Source organism: Acomys minous, assembly GCF_964271855.1.
Source record: "Acomys minous genome assembly, chromosome: 9".
NCBI lineage: Eukaryota > Metazoa > Chordata > Mammalia > Rodentia > Muridae > Acomys > Acomys minous.
In genome coordinates this window covers 73,703,030-73,725,499 of record NC_140490.1, presented here as the reverse complement: position 1 = coordinate 73,725,499, position 22,470 = coordinate 73,703,030, and the positions used below count along the sequence as shown (strand labels likewise).

General features: G+C 37.7%; 1 protein-coding gene across 4 annotated transcripts in view; it reads right to left on the bottom strand.

Annotated features, from left to right (window-relative positions):
• The window catches only part of CDK13 (cyclin dependent kinase 13), a 93,275-nt gene that overhangs the window by 48,065 nt on the left and 22,740 nt on the right, over nt 1–22,470 (bottom strand). For all 4 annotated transcript variants that reach the window (XM_084795177.1, XM_084795179.1, XM_084795178.1 and 1 more), the window contains exons 2-5: nt 15,956–16,597; nt 11,202–11,372; nt 9,481–9,620; nt 3,989–4,159 (exon numbers count right to left, since the gene is read on the bottom strand). In XM_084795177.1, coding sequence (XP_084651303.1) covers nt 3,989–4,159; nt 9,481–9,620; nt 11,202–11,372; nt 15,956–16,597 — 1,124 coding nt within the window. The remainder of the gene's footprint in view (nt 1–3,988; nt 4,160–9,480; nt 9,621–11,201; nt 11,373–15,955; nt 16,598–22,470) is intronic.

The following is a 22,470-nucleotide window of genomic DNA, read 5'->3' as shown; positions in this document are numbered from 1 at the left end:
TTAATGCACAATGGCTGGAAAGGTAGAACTTGGCTGTCTTGAAATGCATGTCAATAATTTCAAGCACCGAAGCACTGTTTTTTAAAGTATATTTTTACGGTTTTGTTTGTTTCGGTTTTTAAAGACAGGGTTTCTCTGTGTAGTCCTGGCTATCCTAGAACTCACTATATACACGTCCAGCTGTACTTTTATGATTCTTAATATGAATAATAAAAGATATCTTGAAGTGGGCATCAAAAATGTATGAAACGTATGTTTTGTTGAAATGTAGTGCATTGTAGAAGAATGAAAAAAGAGAAAGGTTTGTTGCAGGATATTTGTTCTCAGTGTGACTCATGAGATTGTGAATTGTAAACTCCTGTCTTTGATTCCATTGTGATCCCTGAGACTGAACTGTAAGCCCCTGTTTCTTGTGGTTGAGGCCTAACACACCTTTAATCCAAGACCTTTCTGTTTATTCTAAACAGGTGAGTGAGGTGTGGTGCAGCCAGCCTTACACACACCTTTAATCCTAGAGCTATCTGTACAGAGGACTTAATAAAGCCAATCTTAGGTCAAGAGACAAGCAAGGAACCAGCTGACAGGGATTAAAGAGTAGGAGGGACTTTTGAGTTAAGGGGTGTTTGAGACAGCGTGTGGAAGTAGAAGGGGTCTTTGGTGCTTTTTTAGCTTGGGATTTTAGCTTGGCTCTTAGCTCTTGGGCCTTTGGCTTTTTGGGGCTTTGGGCTTTAGGCTTTAAGCCTAGGGTTTTTGTTTGGCCTTTTCTTCCTGGCTATCAGCTGAGCTAGCCTTTTTGGACTTCTTCACTGAGTTGTGAGCTGAGTTAGGAAGCTCAGCTGGGTGCTCTTTCTGCCTCTCTGAGCTAGCAAGTTTTCTACCACAGTATCTGCCTCCTGAATCTTTGTTGGTAAAATAGAATGATGAGAGATTGTTCAATTAAAACAACAGAGGTTTCACAGAATTTATAATTTAATAAGGCAAAATAAGTATGACCAAGAGCAGAATACAAGGAAAACTATTAAACTCTTCTTTCAAATGCACTAGTAGCCTTTTTCAGGAGTATTAAAAGTTTGGAGAGGTGGGGCGTGATGGTGTACTCCTTTAATCCCAGCACTCAGGGAGGCAGAGGCAGGCGTATTTCTGTGATTTAGAGTCCAGGACAGGCAAGACTACACAAAGAAACTCTGTCTCAAAAGAACAAAGAGAGAGCGAGAACGAGACAGAGAGAGTGAGAGCGAGAGCAAGAGAGAAAGTTTGGACAGTAATATAAAAGTAAAGTTCATTTATTCACTCAGCAACTAATCATTTTAACAAATTCTGTACTGGCTGACTGTGCTTGGTGTGATAACAACAAAACAGGTATAGCTCCTACTTTTGTAAAGACAATAGCAAGCTAAGTAATTATTTTTAGTTAATCATTGGAAAGTTTTTGTACCATTTTAGCGGTGGAGTTATTTTAAATGTGTGTCTATCTAGTGGAAGCTGGAAATACTGGAATAGTGAGGCCTCATATGGTAATAATATTCAGTAGCAAAAAATCCATCTTTAAAATTTCAATCCCATAACACCATATTCTGCAGGACATGGTGTGAAGGTGTAGAGGAAGATGGGGTTGTTGTGAGGGGTGTGGGTGTGTGTGTGTGTGTGTGTGTGTGTGTGTGTGTGTGTGTAAAGTACCAACATGGAGGCAAGCGTGTTGGCACTGACCTTTAATCTCAGCACTTGGGAGGCAGAGACAGGCAGATCACTGTGAGTTTGAGGCCAGCCTGGTCTACAAAGCGACTCCACAGCCAAGGCTAACACAGAGACTCTGTCTCAAAAAAAATCAACACAACAACAAAAAAATGAAAAGAAAAAAAAAGTACCAACACATAAAGCATTATATGTAATGACTTGGAGGCATCAAAGTTTACTAGTGTATTTTCGGATCCCGAAGACCAATGTAACTGAAGCTTGGTACATAATAAAAAATAGCTCCAGGCAGCCGCTGCACTCACCTTTAATCTCAGCACTTGAGTGGCAGAGGCAGGGGATCACTATGAATTCCAGGCCAGCCTGGTCTACAGAGTCAGTTCCAGTATAGTGAGGGCTACACAGAGAAACTATCTCACACAAAACAAACACAACAAAACCAGTAAAATTGGGATTAGAGAAGTAGGCAGGGAGGTGACCTCACAGATCAAAACAGGAGACTCAGGGCATGTTAGAGGAAGAGCAAATATACTAATGTATCTGCAAGGTGCTATAAAGGCAAAACAAATTACATCTGTACTCTACTTCATGATTAAAGTTCAATTGTTACTAAACGGTAAGAGATATATATAATGGTCTCCTTTAAGAGTGGAAAGAAATAGGCTAAGAAGAGATAAAAAGACCTTATTAATAAGGTCACAATGCTCCATAAGTCACTAAGTCTCAAATCCAAGTATTATAACTAATGTAAAGCCAGTAAGTATCTTCCTTTCTATTATGCATTCAGAAGCAATAAAGTAAGGCTAAGATGACAAACCATGTAAATGTCAAGTTAATAAGAAATATGGGCTTTACAAACAAGAAATATCATTAAGAAGTAACAGGTAAGATGATGCTGAGCTCTACAGTGCATACAGGATACTTTTAAACATGGTAATTTATACAAGATAATTACCATATGATCTATCAATTATTTAAACTGTATATTCCAGAAGAGTAAGACTATGTATATAGCCAGGAAAGAGACTAAGTACAATTTTCAATCACAAACTATGATGATTGACTTTTTGTCAAACAGATATAGTCACACAGGAAAAGAAAATCTTTAACTAAGAAACTGCCTTGACCAAAATGTCCTATAGCAACGTATGTGGAACGCTGCCTTTATTTCCAATAGATGTAGTTGAGCCCGGCCCACTGTGGCAGTACCGTCTCTAGGCATGTGATCCGAGGCTATACGAGATAACTAACTAAACATGATCTAGCAAGTGAGCCAGCAAGCAACATTCCTCCATGGTTTCTGCTGAGTTCCTGCTTAAGTTCCTGTCCTGATTTCCCTCAGTGATAGACCATAACCTGGAAAAGTAAACCAAATAAACCCCTCAACTTACAAGTTGCTTTTGCCTGGAGTATTTTATCACAGCAATAAAAAAAAAAACTAAGACACATTCCAACTAAGTCTGTTTTATATTAGACTTAATGCATGCCCTATGGCAACTATTTTTTATAAAAGTCAAACTTTTCTTAGTAGTATTTTTAACTAAAAGCAACTATATATCAAGTTACTTGGGAGGAAAATCTCAAGAACATTGCTGCCATACTTTAAGAAATACAGTACATGCCTACCACAAGGTGCCAGTGGGAGGCTGTGGTGATGGACAAGAGAGGAAACATGAGGATTTAATTCAAAACCACAAAATACATAATCAGAAACTGGGAATGGTCACGTGCATCTGTAAGCCCAGCTGTATGGAAAGCTACAGACAGGAAGAGCAACGGGGTTTGCTGGCTATCAGCAGAACACCACGTTCACTGATAAGCACTGTTCTTAAGGGAGTAAAGCAGATGATGGAGCAGGACACCTGGTATCTCCTCTGACCTCAGCCCATGTGCCCAGACATGTATAACATGCACCCGCGCGCCCACAGACTTCCTCCATACATCTTTAAATTTTTCTGTGCATTCACAGCATTCATAATGTAAAAACACAGTATAATCTGCTCTAATATCTTTTCTCAATCAGTAAAAAGTACAAAAATATATAGGCTCAAAAACAGTGTTACTATTCAGTACTTGGCTGAAACACTGCTAAATGCGTTTGACTTAGCTGACTCACAAACCGCAAGAACTACTAAAGTAAATAATGTAACTCTTTAACTCTACCAATTTTTAAAATAGCTTGACATTAGAGAACATTTTTATTTACTCAATACTCAAAATGATCATCTACTAATAAAAACTTCAAGTTGGAAATATCATGACTTCAAACACTTGGTTACTAAATCTGTATACATACCTTTGTCTTTCTTAAAATCCAAAGCATCTTCTTTATCAGTCACTATCTCCTTCATATTGATGATGCTCTGGTGGGTGAGTTGCCGAAGAATTTTAATTTCTCTAATTGCTGTAATTGGGAAGCCCTCTTTTTCATTATCCAGACGAACTTTTTTCAAGGCTACCATTTCTCCTATTAGACAGTTAAATAAAATCAAGTTACTAGCTACCAAAAGACATTTTTCTTAATTTAAATGTTTTCTTAGAATTTCTGTTCCTACTTTTTAAAATTATAATTCATCAATTATATTTTAATTTCCAACATACCAAATAATATTTTAGTTCAAGAAATTAACCTCAAGTAAATTACAGACCATTATAATGTATTTAATACTATACAAATGGTTAAGATGAAGGACGTCAGTATTTACTGTTTTATACTCTCCTCTAATAAAGAAAACCATGAAGAGTGAGTTTATTATTAATATTTTCTATGTGAAGGAGAAAAGGATCAATATATTCAGGATATTCCTTCATATGAATATGTATTCCTATTCACATTCTCTTACTTCTCTAAATAGAAAATATACCCAACATTTCCTGCCCATACTAACCAATTATACAGTCATGAAAATGGGGTTCACAATGCCTCAAAAATGTTTACCCATTATATTATGTTACCACATAACTTGGGTATGTTTTGATTCTGATGCCATGTAATCAAAATCTCCCCTCCCCCCCTCTCTCCCTCTCACACACACACACACAAACATTATCAGAGAACCACAAATACCAAGTTCTTACAGGTTAAACCTAGATCCACAAATGGCTGAGGGTTTTTTTGCTATGTGATGTGATGTGATGTGATGTGATGATGTGATGTGATGATGTGATGTGATGTGATGTGATGTGATGATGTGATGTGATGTGATGTGATGTGATGTGATGATGTGATGTGATGTGATGTGATGTGATGATGTGATGTGATGTGATGTGATGTGATGATGTGATGTGATGTGATGTGATGTGATGTGATGTGGTGATGTGATGTGATGTGATGTGGTGATGTGATGTGATGTGATGTGATGATGTGATGTGATGTGATGTGATGTGATGTGATGATGTGATGTGATGTGATGTGATGTGATGTGATGATGTGATGTGATGTGATGTGATGTGATGATGTGATGTGATGTGATGATGTGATGTGATGATGTGATGTGATGATGTGATGTGATGTGGTGATGTGATGTGATGTGATGATGTGATGTGATGATGTGATGTGATGTGATGATGTGATGATGTGATGTGATGTGATGTGATGTGATGATGTGATGTGATGTGATGATGTGATGTGATGTGATGATGTGATGTGATGATGTGATGTGATGATGTGATGTGATGTGGTGATGTGATGTGATGTGATGTGATGTGATGTGATGATGTGATGTGATGATGTGATGATGTGATGATGTGATGTGATGATGTGATGTGATGATGTGATGTGATGATGTGATGTGATGATGTGATGTGATGATGTGATGTGATGTGATGTGATGATGTGATGTGATGTGATGTGATGTGATGTGATGTGATGATGTGATGTGATGATGTGATGTGATGTGATGTGATGTGATGTGGTGATGTGATGTGATGTGATGATGTGATGATGTGATGTGATGTGATGTGATGATGTGATGTGATGTGATGTGATGTGATGTGATGTGATGATGTGATGTGATGTGATGTGATGTGATGATGTGATGTGATGTGATGTGATGTGGTGATGTGATGTGATGTGATGTGATGTGATGTGATGTGATGTGATGATGTGATGTGATGTGATGTGATGATGTGATGTGATGTGATGTGATGTGATGTGATGATGTGATGTGATGTGATGTGATGTGATGATGTGATGTGATGTGATGATGTGATGTGATGATGTGATGTGATGATGTGATGTGATGTGGTGATGTGATGTGATGTGATGATGTGATGTGATGATGTGATGTGATGTGATGATGTGATGATGTGATGTGATGTGATGTGATGTGATGTGATGATGTGATGTGATGTGATGATGTGATGTGATGTGATGATGTGATGTGATGATGTGATGTGATGTGGTGATGTGATGTGATGTGATGTGATGTGATGTGATGATGTGATGTGATGATGTGATGATGTGATGTGATGATGTGATGTGATGATGTGATGTGATGATGTGATGTGATGATGTGATGTGATGTGATGTGATGATGTGATGTGATGTGATGTGATGTGATGTGATGATGTGATGTGATGTGATGATGTGATGTGATGTGATGTGATGTGATGTGATGTGGTGATGTGATGTGATGTGATGATGTGATGTGATGATGTGATGTGATGATGTGATGATGTGATGATGTGATGTGATGATGTGATGTGATGATGTGATGTGATGATGTGATGTGATGTGGTGATGTGATGTGATGTGATGATGTGATGTGATGTGATGTGATGTGATGATGTGATGTGATGTGATGTGATGTGATGTGATGATGTGATGTGATGATGTGATGTGATGTGATGTGATGTGATGTGATGTGATGTGATGTGATGATGTGATGTGATGTGATGTGATGTGATGTGATGATGTGATGTGGTGATGTGATGTGATGTGATGATGTGATGTGATGATGTGATGTGATGTGATGATGTGATGTGATGATGTGATGTGATGATGTGATGTGATGTGGTGATGTGATGTGATGTGGTGATGTGATGTGATGTGATGTGATGTGATGTGATGTGATGATGTGATGTGATGTGATGTGATGTGATGATGTGATGTGATGTGATGTGATGTGATGATGTGATGTGATGATGTGATGTGATGATGTGATGTGATGTTGTGATGTGATGTGATGTGATGATGTGATGTGATGATGTGATGATGTGATGATGTGATGATGTGATGTGATGATGTGATGTGATGATGTGATGTGATGATGTGATGTGATGATGTGATGATGTGATGATGTGATGTGATGATGTGATGTGATGATGTGATGTGATGATGTGATGTGATGATGTGATGTGATGTGATGATGTGATGTGATGTGATGTGATGTGATGTGATGATGTGATGTGATGTGATGATGTGATGTGATGTGATGTGATGTGATGTGATGTGATGATGTGATGTGATGTGATGATGTGATGTGATGTGATGTGATGTGATGTGATGTGGTGATGTGATGTGATGTGATGATGTGATGTGATGATGTGATGTGATGATGTGATGATGTGATGATGTGATGTGATGATGTGATGTGATGATGTGATGTGATGTGGTGATGTGATGTGATGTGATGATGTGATGTGATGTGATGTGATGTGATGATGTGATGTGATGTGATGTGATGTGATGTGATGATGTGATGTGATGTGATGATGTGATGTGATGTGATGTGATGTGATGTGATGTGATGTGATGTGATGATGTGATGTGATGTGATGTGATGTGATGATGTGATGTGATGTGATGTGATGTGATGATGTGATGTGATGATGTGATGTGATGATGTGATGTGATGTTGTGATGTGATGTGATGTGATGATGTGATGTGATGATGTGATGATGTGATGATGTGATGATGTGATGTGATGATGTGATGTGATGATGTGATGTGATGATGTGATGTGATGATGTGATGATGTGATGATGTGATGTGATGATGTGATGTGATGATGTGATGTGATGTGGTGATGTGATGTGATGTGATGTGATGTGATGTGATGTGATGTGGAAATGTGCATGGACTTAGTAAACTGGGCAATATTCAACATAAGAAAAAATATACTGTAATAAAAGGCATGCATATTCATTCCACTTCTTTGGCAGGATTAACAAAGGGTTGATATTACAAATTTCTAAGAAAAAAAATATATTCTCTTAAACGTTAAAATCAATTTTTTTCATTTTATGTTTTCCTATAATGTAGTATAATTTGTTTCATTAAAGCTTCTGGAAGTCATAATTTAATCTTACTGATAATACAGTATTACAATTATCAATGGCTACTCTATGTTCTAACTACTTTCATGAGTTTTTTAACCATAACATGTTATACTAAATGGCCTCAAATAGCTGTTGATTTTAATCCTAAATTTATGTTCAAAACAAACTAAGATTTTTAAAAATGCTACTTCTGAGCCAGGTGCAGGGGTAGTGCACACCTGTAATCCAGACACTCAGGGAGACAGAGGAAAGTGGATCTCTGGCAAGTTTTAGGCCAGTCTGTATACAAAGCGAATCCAGGACAGCCAAGTCTACACAGAGAAACCCTGTGTGGAGGAATGTCTTGAATGGATATAACAACTGTCAATAAAGCGCTGTTTAGCCAATAAGCTGGGCAGAAGGACAGGAAGGGGAAGGCGGGACTTCCTGGAGAGGGTAGTGGACTGAGGATTGAGAGTTGAGAAGGGGAAGAAGGTTTACAGTTGAGGAGGACGGGGAAGAGGAATGGCTTGAGGATCACCACAGTGGCAAGTGCTTGGGGTATATGTATGATATGAGGCTTAGAGTAGTTTGTTTATGTTAGTTTTAGGAGTAGATTTGTATCAGTTTAGATTCTGCCCAGCGTAGTGTTGGCAGCATTAACGTATGCTTCGGACTCTGTGTCATTTATTAGCCATCTTAGGCCAAACGGATATATCTTACTGTAACAACCCTGACTTCAAAAAACAAAACAGAAAAACCAACCGAGTTCTTCCAGGCAATAGTGGCGCATGCCTTAATCCCAGCCCTCAGGAGGCAGAGGCAGGCAGATCTATGAGCTCAAGGCCAGTGTGGGCTACACAGAGAAATTCTGTGGAAGTGTAGTAGGGGAACTAGTTCTGTGCATTATTGATTAAATGCCTAACTTCTACAGTGTGACTTCTAGCACACCCACTTTCTTTGGAGGAGGTATTTCAAAACTTTCCCACAGATTCTTCATTATCTTCTGAAAAATTAAAAGTTCTGAAAATGTAATCTTCTGAATCTGTTCCTAAGAGTAACTGCTACAGAAGGGAGAAAGTTAGCAAAAAGAAAATTTTATGTGATTCTTAATATAGAATAATTTACCCCTAAAGTTACCCCAGGCCTCAAGAAGATAAGGCAGGAGGCCACAAAGTCTGAAGCAGCACGGACTACATACTTAAGACTCTGCCTCAAAAAGAAACAATAACAAACTACTACTACTTTTGCCTAGGTATTAACAGTTTAATAATTACTCACCACAAAAGAAACATATACCTAAATCCCACCAGACAGCATTGTCACAAATACTAAAGAGACATTTTTAAAAGGCTGTTGCTCCCACATGTATTGATATGAATATATAGAAAATGCACAGAGAATAAAATTAAGACTAAAAAACAGCACACACACAAAAAAGTTTGCTTGTTTGGAAATTCTTAAAGCTACACATTAGAGGAAAAAAAACAAAGGAACTGCATTCTACCAAAACTTAACATTCTTACCAGTGTCTTTGTCCCTGGCTTTGTACACTTGTCCGTAAGTACCTTCTCCAATAATTCCGATGATATCAAATTTATCCACGCAGCGTTTTCCCCAGTCAATATCCTTTTCTTTGATTTCGCCATAGCGAGGCCCACATATTCTAGTAAATATAGTTCTGAAGTTTTTATAGACAATCAAGCAAACTGATTGAATTGCTTAATAATTCAAAAATCGATCCTACCCATCTGTAAATCTATTTCACCCTATTCTTGTATATTAGTGAAATTCATGTATACAAGTTACTGTTAGCTGATATTATAAGTTATAAAAATAAACTAATTTCTACATACTGATTCTTCTGTGGATTAGAACTTCAGAGATGAAAAGAAGCCACAATGCTTCTTTAAAAGGCTTTGGAATGTAGCTTTTCAGTAAGTGGGTAAAAACCAGTTTTACTAGAAACAGTCAAGATTCTCCATAAAGCTTTCTTTTTCATTCAACGATTCTCTCTACCCATAAATGCATGCGTGTACAGAAAAAAGGGGTGTATGTGTGCGCACGCACAGGCACAGGAAAACCTAACAAATAGTAACAAAAGAAACTGACTAAAAATTACTTATAAATCTAGACTCATAGGAGGACAAAAACCATCATAAAAATACTGAAGATTTCCCACTCAAAAAAGTACAAGTATGAAGTCATGTAAAATCAAGACTCAGAATTCCATACTTGGGTATAAAATAATAGATGTAACAAAAATCTAATTCTTTAAAAAGATGTTGCAGCTGGGCAGTGGTGGTACACGCCTTTAATCGCAGCACTTGGGAGACAGAGGCAGGTGGATCGCTGTGAGTTCGAGGCCAGCCTGGTCTACAAAGCGAGCCCAGGACAGCCAAGGCTACACAGAGAGACCCTGTCTCTGGGAAGGGGAAAAAAAAAAAAAGACGTTGCTTTGTAGTAAATAGCAGGCTTACCACAGAAACTCAAGAACTGTAGCAAAAGGATTCAAAGATAGACTAAAGCTTTCTCCTCATAATAGAAAATCATATTTTTAATTTAGATGTTACCTGAAGAGCAATTCTAAATCAAATATAACTCCAAAGTTTTAAAATTTTCCTTTGTTAAGTAGTTATTCTTTTTAAAAGCACCCATATTTAAACTTTCAAGACATGTTAGAAAGAACCTTTTGATGATAAAATCAGAATTTACATAAATATTCAGACCAGGGTTTTTGTTTTTAATTTAAAAAAAAAAAAACCAGCTTCAAGAAAAAGAGCTCTATCAAGTATGTAACATCAAGCTATATCAGCTCTATTTTGAAAAATGCTATCTCTTGAAAAAATAAGTATGCATGCAGTACTATGGGGAAGATGAGTAGTTAAAAGCAGAACACTGTCCATTACTGATTTTGAGTACACTGAACACTGTTTTATACTTCAACCAATTTCAGTGTTTTTATATTAGTTGGCTATCTTAATTATAGATTAATATCGTTGACACACACAATACCCCCAAATTAATAATTACAAACTGTAAAAAAAAAAAACATTCCATTTGGTTTTATTAATCACTGCAAATAGATGCCACCTCATGATTATTTCAGAAGTCTTAACCAATGTGTACATTTATGTTCAAACAAAAACACACTTTTCATTTTAATCTTAGTGTTTTCTAAGTTTATAATGATCCAGGATATGTTGTTTCTGGTCAACTGAAGTGCAGGTAGAAAGCAAGCACATACTTAGGCCTTCTTTTGCTGTGTAACTGTGTTGTTGTTTTCTTCTCCTCTGGACTCTTAGAAAGATCATCTCCTCCTGGCAACTCAGGGGGCAGTGGTAAATCAGCAAGCAGACATCGAAGTTTCTTTTCTACTTCTTTCTTAACTGCTTTTACTGAAATATTGCCTCTTAAGCTAAAGGGAAAAAAAAAAGGTCAAATAAACCACAAATATTTGATTATATGATAAATACACAGTCATATTTTAATATTTAAGGAGTATGCAAAGGCTCCTTATTTCATGTGTCACACTTCAAGTCCAGCCAAAAAGAATACTATCCTTCAACTAAGTAAAAAGTTTAATAGGAAAACAATACCACAGAACTATGTAAAAACCATGGAAGTCTGCAAAGTACAAATCTTAATTAATAGTAATATACTGATACCGATCAATTGTAATAAATGCAAGGTAAATAGGGATTCTATAACATCTTTTTACCTTTCCAAATCTAAAACTTTTTAAAAATAAAGTCTAGGGAGCTGGGTGCTAGGCAGGGAAGTATAAGAACTTTGGTTCAAATCCCAAAAGTACACATAAAGCTAGGCACAGCCGCACAAGTCTACAATCCCAGCGCTCCTGAAGTGAGAGGGGAGGTGGAGACAGGAGAATCCCCGAACCTGGGCCAGCTAGCCTCCTGTTCATACTGGATTGGCCAAACAACAAAGGGAACTTGCCTAAAACAAGGCCAGGAGCCAGCACCCAAGGTTATCCTCTGACCCCATAGCAGCACCATTGAGTGCACCTGCCACACACAATACACACATAATAATAGCGTAACTTTAAAATAGATAGATAGATAGATAGATAGATAGATAGATAGATATAGATATAGATATAGATATATATCTTTCAAAACTGAAAATTAAAAACAGAAAATCAACTTGTTATACTTCCCAAGAAACCTATTAATTTTGTAATATTTTATTCTGGTAGGGAGACAATGTTGCCTTCTTCATTTCAGCAAATAAAATCACAAACTACAACTGGTACACAACTATTCTCTTGGGCATTTACATAGCCAAAACTAATTAATTTGCTTTTAATGCCAGGACTTGGAAAGCAGAGGCAGGTGTCCCCCGTGAATCTGAGGCCAGCCTGGTTCCAGGCCAGGCAGAGACAGGGGTTAGTTCTTGGCTGCTCCTGCTGCCATCATGAGCTCTAACCCTCCATAGGAGAATTACAAGTGAATTATAAGGTTGGTTAGCCCTATACTTTTTTTTTTAAGTACCCAAAGATTTGTAATTTCCAAATTGTATTTGAATTTATAATCGGTAATTTAAAATTTCCCAAAAACTAAAAATCTTTTACCCAATCAAGGCATGTTAAAAGAGAAGATTTTAGTAATAAAAATCAGAGAATTTATATTAAATATTCAGACAAGGGGTTTCTTTTCTTTTTTTTTTTTTTAAGAAAATCTATACAACACTGGGCCCCAATTTTTGTATTGTAGGACTGAGGTTCAAGCTCAGTGAAGGAAAGTTTGCCCAGTATGTACAACTCCTGAGTTAAACTCCAAATCCAGCAAACAAAAAAGGGAAACAAACCTCCACACTGTCCTACCACTAATCTCCCCTTCTAGAGTGAGCAACAATGTTGACAGAGAACAATGTGCAAAAAACACAGAGATTCCTGAGAATTTTTATATATGGCATTTCAAATTAGTGAAACTCAATGATTCAACGTTGGTAGCAACACTGTTACAAGGAGTTAAGTTGTGGAATCATAACATCTCTTTCTTCTTCACATAACAACCTAAACCAATTTCTATGAGACAATCTGTTGCCATTAAATTTTATAAGCTTAGATTGTAAAGGAAAAATAGTAAGTATCCATAGCAAGTAAAAACAAAAATAAGTACCAGGCTTGATGGCACACACTGTTAATCCCAGCACTCAGGAGGTAGAGGCAGGTGGATCTCTATGATTTTAAGGCCACCCTGATCTACACAGCAAACTCCAGGCCAGCAAGATATTTCTTATAAAAAAAAAACGAAAGCACAACCCAAAACTAAATGTCAAAGAAAAACAAGACTCTAAACTGCAGTTCTGAGAAGGACTCAAAGTGAGTCTGACATATACTATTTGGCTTAGACTCAAGGAGGCACCAGGCTAGTGAAAAGATGGAAGGGTTCAGGTTAAAGAAGCACCTACCAGCCAAGCCTCAGACCAGACTCACTGATGATAATGCAGAAAAGGCTTCCAAACGACTAAGACTAGGTGTGGTACAATCACCTTTTTATATTAGCTTTACTAACAGCTATTAAGAGGAATGATCAAATTCAAAAATCATCGTTTGCAGCCCCAATTATAGTAACATATTAAGACAATCTCATTAGTTTGTGCTAAGCCACTGGAAGGCAGCTCCAGGGAAAACAGATCTTCAAACTGTTGTCCTACAGCCGCTAAATGGAAAGGAGACAAGAATGTCTTCCACATAGACGTTTTATGGTTGGTGATCACTTGACCAAGTTACCACATCACAATTTAAATTCTATTCCTCATATAGTAAGAAGTACATAAAATCATCTACACATTCTGACCAAAATCCCTATTTGTTTTCAACCTAAACAAGATCCAACTGATTTCTTGTTTACAGGAAATGGAAGTGTTAGAGAAGAGCAAATGAACTGTCTTCAAAAAGAGATAATCAGGCAAATTCAGATGAAAGACATACTATATATAAGACTACAGATCCAGCCAGGCACAGTGGTGTACGCCTTTAATCCCAGCACTCCAGGAGGCAGAGGCAGATGGATCTCTGTGAGTTCAAGGCCGGCATGGTCCACAACTCCTGTCCAGGACAGCCAAGGCTACACAAAGAAACCTTGTCTCAAAAAAACCAAAAAGACTACAGATCCAGATTCTTCAAATCATGGGGTAACACTTGTAATTGTCTTAGGTTACATTAAACTGAGAACTATGGCAACCACTTATTTTCAAAAAGACCTTTATATACATACACTTTCCCTATAGAGGAAAATTAAGAGCATAAATAAATATTATAATTTGTTGACTCTAGAAAAGTGGTTCTCAATATGTGGATCATAACCCCTGGGTAGGTGTTGAACGACCCTTTCACGAGGGCCACCAAAGACCATCCTGTATATCAGATATTTACATTATGACTCATAACACTAGTAAGTTATAGTTATGAAGTAACACTGAAAATAATTTTATGGTGAGGGGGTATCACCATAACTGTATTAATAAAGATCCCAGCATTAGGAAGGTTGAGAAGCCACCACTCTAGAAGGTTATATAGATGCTAATTTTATTATTTAACTCTTTCAACTGCCTGAATACATGAAAGTAACAAATAACAGTACATATTTACAGAATTAGTCACAAAAAAAGACATAAATGTTTCATATGTTTGAAAACATTTAACTTTTCATAGATTAATTTAAAGATGTAATTGTGTTGACTAACTAGGAGTGGGTAGAAGCATACTTAAAGCATAGGTGGAAAACATTCCTTAAGACTTAGCTATTGAAAGTATGTAGATCATAGCTGTTTTTTAAAATGATCTTTAAATTTCCAGTGAATAACATATAAACATGCCTTCCATATTCAGGTTTCCAAAAGCATATCAGAACATAAAAGATCTCTCTCCATCAAAAAGGTAGGTGACAATTTTCAACTAATACCTGTTTAGCACAAAAACCAACAAACAAACCACAACAAAACCCATCCCACACCAGGTTGCTAAAATATTAAACTACCATGCTCATTTAAATTGGTGAAAAGAGCTGTGAGGGAATGGAGCGGCTCCTCCCTTATGAAAGGAGGAGGGGAAAGACAGCAGTACTGTGCTTACAAAAACCGAAAAACAAGACTTTTTCAAACAAAGCATGAGGTGTATTATGTTTTCTAACTCTGCACAATAATAATTAGCCATTTTACTTTATTTAATAAACACATCATTAACCTAAAGTAGTCAATATTTCCTGCAGTCCGCAGTCCTGATTTATACTAACATTTATAATCTTAGTATCTGAGATGCACAAAAATTCTATCAGGCCATTCAATTCAAGTAACTACTCTATGAGCTTGGTTTTTTATTTCCAGGATAAATACTATCAATAGCTAAGACCTTCTACATGTAGTCCCGTAACAAAATATACTATACTTCTAACAAAAACAGGAAGGCTATAAAAGTATCTTCTGCCCTCTGAGTAATTCTAACCAATTTTCTTTTTCACTGTAATTTTTATTTAGTCACCTAAAACTTGACTTAAAAAGTTTCTTCTCTTTATACACTTAAAACTTTGTACTTAAGTCAGTCACTGAAAGAAAGAAATTAATGGCATAGCCATGTCTGTAGTAGTACTCAGTAACAGTAAGAAATTTTCATACCCGTTCAAGGAGCAAAGACACAATTAAAGACAAAGAGCAAGAGACAGAGTGGATCAGGAAAGCTGAGGCTGGATGGCTGTCGGGGGTACGGGTGCACACCCTTAATCCAAGCACTCAGGAGCAGGAGACAAGCAGCCTTCTGAGCTAAGAGGTTCGCCTGCTCTGAATAGTAAGCTCCAGGCCAGCCAAGGACAACATAGTGTGAGTCTCAACCTCCCTACCCATCCATTCTCCAAAACACAACAAAATAAAAGGACTTTTATACTAACTTTGGGAAAGGATAAGTTAAATCACTTCTCAACTTAAAGTTAACATTTTTTCTTTGAACAGTTACTAACAAATTTCAAATTTGTTTGAACTTACCTGTCAGCATCCTTCTCTTCAGGCAGCATGGGTGGCAAGGGTAATGGCGGCAGTGTGGAGGTCACTAAAGCCACGTGTTGCTCCTTCTCCTTGGCTCCGACACTCGGCGTGAGTGGCTTGGCTTTCTCTTTAGTGGATACTGGCTCTTCCTTTGTGGTAGCAGCAGTTTTACTCTCCTTCCCAGCAGCTGTTTTCTTGGTGGCTTTATCTACAATCAAGTTATTGTCCACCTTTGTTACCTGAAGTGGTGGCTTGGTTTTTGCTTTGTCACTTTTGACGGTCCCAGCACTGGAAGGAGAAGGTGCATGCTCAGTTTTCGGTTTCTTTACATCCTTCACATGGTTGGTCTGAGAGGCACCGGCACCAGCTTCCGTGCTCCCCTTTGTAGGTGTAGACGCACTGGAGGCTTTCGCAGCTTTGGCAGCTGCCTCAGCAGCTTTAGCTGCCTCTGCAGCTCGTGCGGCCTCTGCAGCCCGTGCCTTTTTATTCTTGTTCAGCTCAGCTGCCAGGCTACTCTTCAGAGTGAGCGTGCTGGGAGAAATGCTTGAATGGCGACTTCTGGATCTAGACAATCTGTGCCTGCTGCGCGATCTTGAGTGCCGGGACGAGTACGGGCTTCTGCTTCGAGACTTGGCAGACCGTCTGGTGAAAAAGTAATAACATTTAGTCAAGAACAAAATTAAACTTTACAGAGTGCTAATTTGACTTGCAAAAATGAAACTACTTAATTTCAAAATGATAATATAGTGTTTCTGAATGGCTTTGTTGTTGTTAAGTAAAAAAGCAGACGGCAATTTTCTTTAAAATATTCTTCCTTTTCCATGGCCTTTGAATGCCCAAAGATAAGGCTGAATTTTAAGAAAATAAAAAATCTCCTAAGAAATGTAACAATTAAGGCATATTCAGGCTATCAGTAATAACTCAAAAAAGGAGAAATAGGCAGTAAGGCTCTACCAAGGACAGCACTGGATCAAGTCATCCACCCACCTTCCGACCTCCACTTGCTCACAGTTTCTGGCACAAATTCTGTCTCTTCACCATACCTCCTGTCTTTGGCACCTCAGATTCCCTGCTACTCTTCTTTTATGCTCCCTTCTATCTTACCCCTGCAATCCCTTCATTAGAAGTCTAGAGCCCATATGGAGGCTCGATGGAACACCCTCGGCTGACCTCCACAGGCTCCTGTGCACACTGGGTGGTGTACATACACTCTCAGTTATGTGTGCATACCATAAACATTTTGACAAGAAATGGGTCTGTGTTGGAAATGTATAGTCTTTTTAGAATGCAAAGTCTCTTGACCATAAATTGGATGCTATTTCTTTCTAGAGTCTTAACTAACTTGTTACAGTCATATACCAGGCTTTAAATTCATAATTTTCACTCTGCAAGAGACAGGTTAAGGCAATTTAAAATACTGAACACAGGAAAAGAAAGCTCTTACTAGACTGTGGTAGAAAGGATGACTCTGAAGTAGGACAGGTTAACACAGTAAACTGCCAAAAAGACAGCCTTACTGAAGAAATTTCATGGAAATTACAGAAAGCAGGAAAATGAAGCACGGAATTCCATGGAAATTACAGAAAGCAGGAAAATGAAGCACGGAATTCCAGGAACCCACAGCGAAAATGGGGGGGGGGGGGGGAGAATAGGCTATTTCTATTTTTGGCTGGTGTTAATACAAGGTGGAGGGACATATTTATAAACATTCTGTAATTCTAGAATACAAATAAATTACTAGGCACAAGATAACCTGAAAATGAAAATCCAGATTCTCCCTCGTTCTTTCAAAACTAACGTGGAAGGCCCAAACTCGTTTCAGGACTGAGCTACCATTTCATACAAGTCCCACAGCCTACATAAAAATGTATATAATTGATTCAGGTTAATAACATTAGTCATAAAAAAATATTCTAAGACATTAAGTAGGTGTACATACCAATTTTTAAAATATGTATAAGGCTACAATTATTCCCTGAAATAAGTAACATTTAACTAAATGCAAAGTAAGATAATTATAAAATAACTTGCATAATTTTATACAGGATGCAAATTTCGTATAGGATGCAAATTTTGTAATAGGAAACTTGGCCACATTTTAATTCCTTCTTCACCCTTCAGATGGTTGAGCCCCAAACAAATCAGAATGTAAGTCACATTTGTATCCTCTGACTAGACACTAACAAGCAGCAGGAGAAGCATACAGAGATGGTTCACCTCACCACAGGCAATAGCAAAGGCCTGGAACGCAATTCTTCTACACAGTACTTTCCTAGGCCCCACTCCTCTGGTTATCTACTAAGACAGATGCAAAAGTTATATGTAATACACTCTCAGACTCTGATAAGTTGCTAATAAATTTCAAAGACACATATACAACTAACATAGTTTGGTAAACTAAAATATAATATAAAAAAGAAACAGCAAGTTTAGGCAGTTTTTACCAATGATTTTGCCATACATTACTAAAAACATTACCATTTTACTAACGCTTCAGGCATATAGTAGTGACAGTGGAAAGAAATGCATTTTAAAATCTATAATAAATTACACTATAACAATCTTACTAAAATATTTTTATATAAACATTTTCTTTTTAAATTTTTTTCTTGGACTGACAAGATGGCTCAGTCAGTTAAAGTGTTTGCCACCAATTCTGAATGCCAGAAGTCCAACCTTAAGAACCCGCAAGGTGGAAGGAGAACCAGTTTTCTCAAGCTGTCCTCACACCTCAATGCAGGCAGACACACACACACACACACACACACACACACACACACACACACACACACAATGTTTTCTTCTAATCTATACTGTTCAATCTACAATTAACATATATTAAGTATCCATTACTTGTTAAAAGTAAGTTAAAAGAGCTCACCAGGAACTCAAAGGATGGCTCAAGGATTACGAGCTCATAATGCTCTCAAAGTGTCAGCACCAAGGCAAGCACACAGCTCCAGGGGATCCAAGTCCCCTTCAGTCTTCAATGGGCATTAAACTAATTTGCACATACTCGTACACAGACATTTTTTAAAGACATCTTTTTAAAACTAAAAGATTATCCTATGTTTCTAAGAAGTTTTCTAATATTCATACAACTCAAACTACTGATTCCATTAGATCCAGCACCATCTAAAATTAAAGCTTGTCCTCTTAATTAATATATGCTCCTTTTAACAGTCTCTATTTTTACTTTTACTACTCTCTATCTACTTAACCAGGCTATAAATTTCATTTCCTGTTAAACACATACTGTATCTTATTGATCCTAACTCTCTATTCCTTTATAGCAATGCCCTCTGAACATTCCCTACTGTTACTGTAACAAACCTTTTCAACATGATGGCTTAGAGCAACACAAATTGTCTCACTGCCCTGGAAACAGAAATCCAGCGAGCTTTGGAAAAGTAAACCATCTATCTCTGCTGCAATCTCTTGGGAAATGTGCCCTCTTGCCTTCCTCACCTTCACTTACTCAAGACCTCCACCACTGAGGCCTCGGCTTCCATCATCACATGGCATTGCTGACTCAAACCTCCTTCTCAAAACCCTTAATTTAATCACATCTACTTTTTAATCGTATCAAATTTTTGCCACAACATACTTAATATACACATTCCAGAGAGAATAGCAGAGATATCTTAGGGGACCACTACACAACCTACCATACTGTCCTCTTTTATCCTCAAAATCCCTTTCCTCTTTCACCCAACCATCTTCTCTCCTTATCTACCCTATCCAATTGATATATTCTCTCGGCTCCATTATTGCTGTAGACAGCATAAACAAAACAATCCTCACTGTTAAAGGATTTAAATGCACCAAATCCTTCACTTGCCTTTTCTTAGTAGTTACTGCAAACCTTCACAACTTTCCTCAAGCTCACACCCTGTGTTCCAAGATTCACCAGGCATGTCTTCTCCCACACAAACTATATTACCTTCCACCTTACATTCAAACTCTTTGCTATATAAACTTAATGTCTCTGATAAACTACTGATGCCCCAATCTCTGGAACCTTACTTTACACAGTGTTGACCACAAACAGCATAACTTGTAAGCTTGTCAAAAATGCTGTTTCTTAACTCCTTACCCATACCTATAGACTCAAACACACAATATTTTTTTAAATTTTGACATGTAAATCAAAAGAGCAAATGCTAGTCAGTACCCTGCTATTTTTATCTTTGCTGCCACTCAAACTCCTGTGCTCATAAACTACTCACTGAAAGTAACTAGAAAAATAAACATACTTTACAAAACTAGAACAAGAAAAACTCAATGCCTATGATAACAATATTAAGTACACTCTTAAATATACTTCCTACCACTTCTGCTTCCTTACTTTTTATCCTAATTACATATGCAGACAGCTTCTGCCTTTTTTTTTTTTCAGCTTCTGCCTCTTAAGGTTTTCTTCCGTACTATATTTATTCTTACACAGAATTTAATTTATATTTACAAACTGTGGTAATCTGAGTAAGAATGGCATCCATAGGCTCATATATGTGAGTTTCTAGTCTCCAGAGAGTGGCACTATTTAAAAGGATTAGAAGGATTAAGAAGTGTGGCCTTGTTGGAGGAAGTATCACTGGAAGAGAGGTTTCATAAGCCTATGTCAGGTCTATGTGTGTGTGTGCGCGCACGCACCTCCCCCTCCCCCTCCCTCTCTCTCTCCCTATGGATAAGGATGTAGAGCTCTCAGCTCCTTCTCCAGCACCATGTCTGTCTGCATGCTGCCATGCTTCCCACCATGATAATGGACTAACCTCTGAAACTGTAAGCAAACAAACAACTAAATGCTTTTTATAAGAACTGTCTTAGTCACAGTGTCTCTTCACAGCAATAGAACAGTGTCAAGACATATATGATAGGCTAGGCCCCTGAGGGCTCCTGAATGTGCAACAACCAGAAGTTACTCAAATATTAAATGTTCTGGATAAAAAAGTTTTCTGGCAGTGTTACTGTGCAGCTTCACTGCAACTTTGGTTTTGAGCATACAAGCATACTTTGCACTGGGCATGCCTTTACATTACAGCATGCCAGTGAATGTTATCTGAAACACCTCAGAGCTCAGACATGAGACTACTGTAGGCTATAAACCACATTATCTTACTGTACAAAGTTTTATGCTTTTATTAAAAAAAAAGATGTGTTCTTAGTTTCTTGATGTCATTGCTCAACATGTAAATAACAAGTTAGTATCTTTGAATTGTACTTAGAATGTTTGCTTTTTTAAACTGATGTTTGAAATGCTGAGGGTTTTTTGTTTGTTTGTTTTTTAAATAATCATCAGATGGATTTTGTCATGAAAATATGGATGTAGGATTCCCATCAATTTGTGGAATGGCCCAAAGCATACCTCAGCCATTTTGTAATATGTATTTATGCAAAGCAGTACTCTTGGCACTGACCATCAAAAAACATAATCTAAATCAACTCTGAAAAACACTGAAGAGCTCTACATATGACAGAATTAAGTATTCAGCCAACATTTAATTCTTTATGTAAAGACGACAAAGTACATTTCTTTAGTATCAACTCTGGTTATACCTTTAATAAAACTATCCATGTCAAGGAAATGGTGTAAATCTCTGATTTATTGTAAGTGTCTGATCTGTTTAGCTATTTTGTATGCCTCTATGCCTGAGATGGATATGAAGCCCTGGCTTAAAAAGTCCCTTCCCACTACCACATGCAGATCTCAGTACAACAGAGATAAACCATTTCGGTGTATTAAGTATGAAATATTCCTTATCCTCCTGCAATAGGACCTGTTAAAGGGACAGAAACCTCAAGTCACTCTACACTCCACTAGGTGTCTTTACCCCCTTATCCAATTCTTCTCCTGCCAACTCTACCTTTCTTCTGTTTTAAACAGTCTCCAGACTCTATTGTTAATCCGTACCATCACTTACTTACTCTTTACCACACTACTGTATCAACCCTTTATAATTGCTCTCCATCCAGTCACCTGAATAATCTTCCAGTTACCCCTCTACCCAAACTCTTTAATCATGGCATATATACAAAATCCTTGTACAGCCATTCAAAATTAACCAACTGCTAGGCCTACAATGTTTTTCTAACATTCCTCTAATCACCTCCTCTATGTGCCAAACAAAAGATATTTAACATCTCAGCACAATGTTTACCACCGATCTGAAATTTCCCCTTCATCAGAACTGGGGATATAGTTAAACTGATAAATTATCCAGCATGTAGGAAGTCCTGATTCAATCCCCCACACAACATAAACCAAGCGCAGTGTGTGTGGCTGGGGGGGGGGGGGGGCGCCGGAGGCAGCAGCAGCACACACGACCATAATCCCAGCACTCAAAGGGGGTACAAAAATCAAATCAAAGCTCAAGGTTAACCAGCAAGCTTCAGGTCAGTCTGGGGTGCATGAGACTGACTTGCGAGCGCGCACTCGCACACGCACACACAAACAAACAACTCACCTCCTAATATGACAGAGCCAGAGATAATCTTTATTCAATGATCCTTCCACA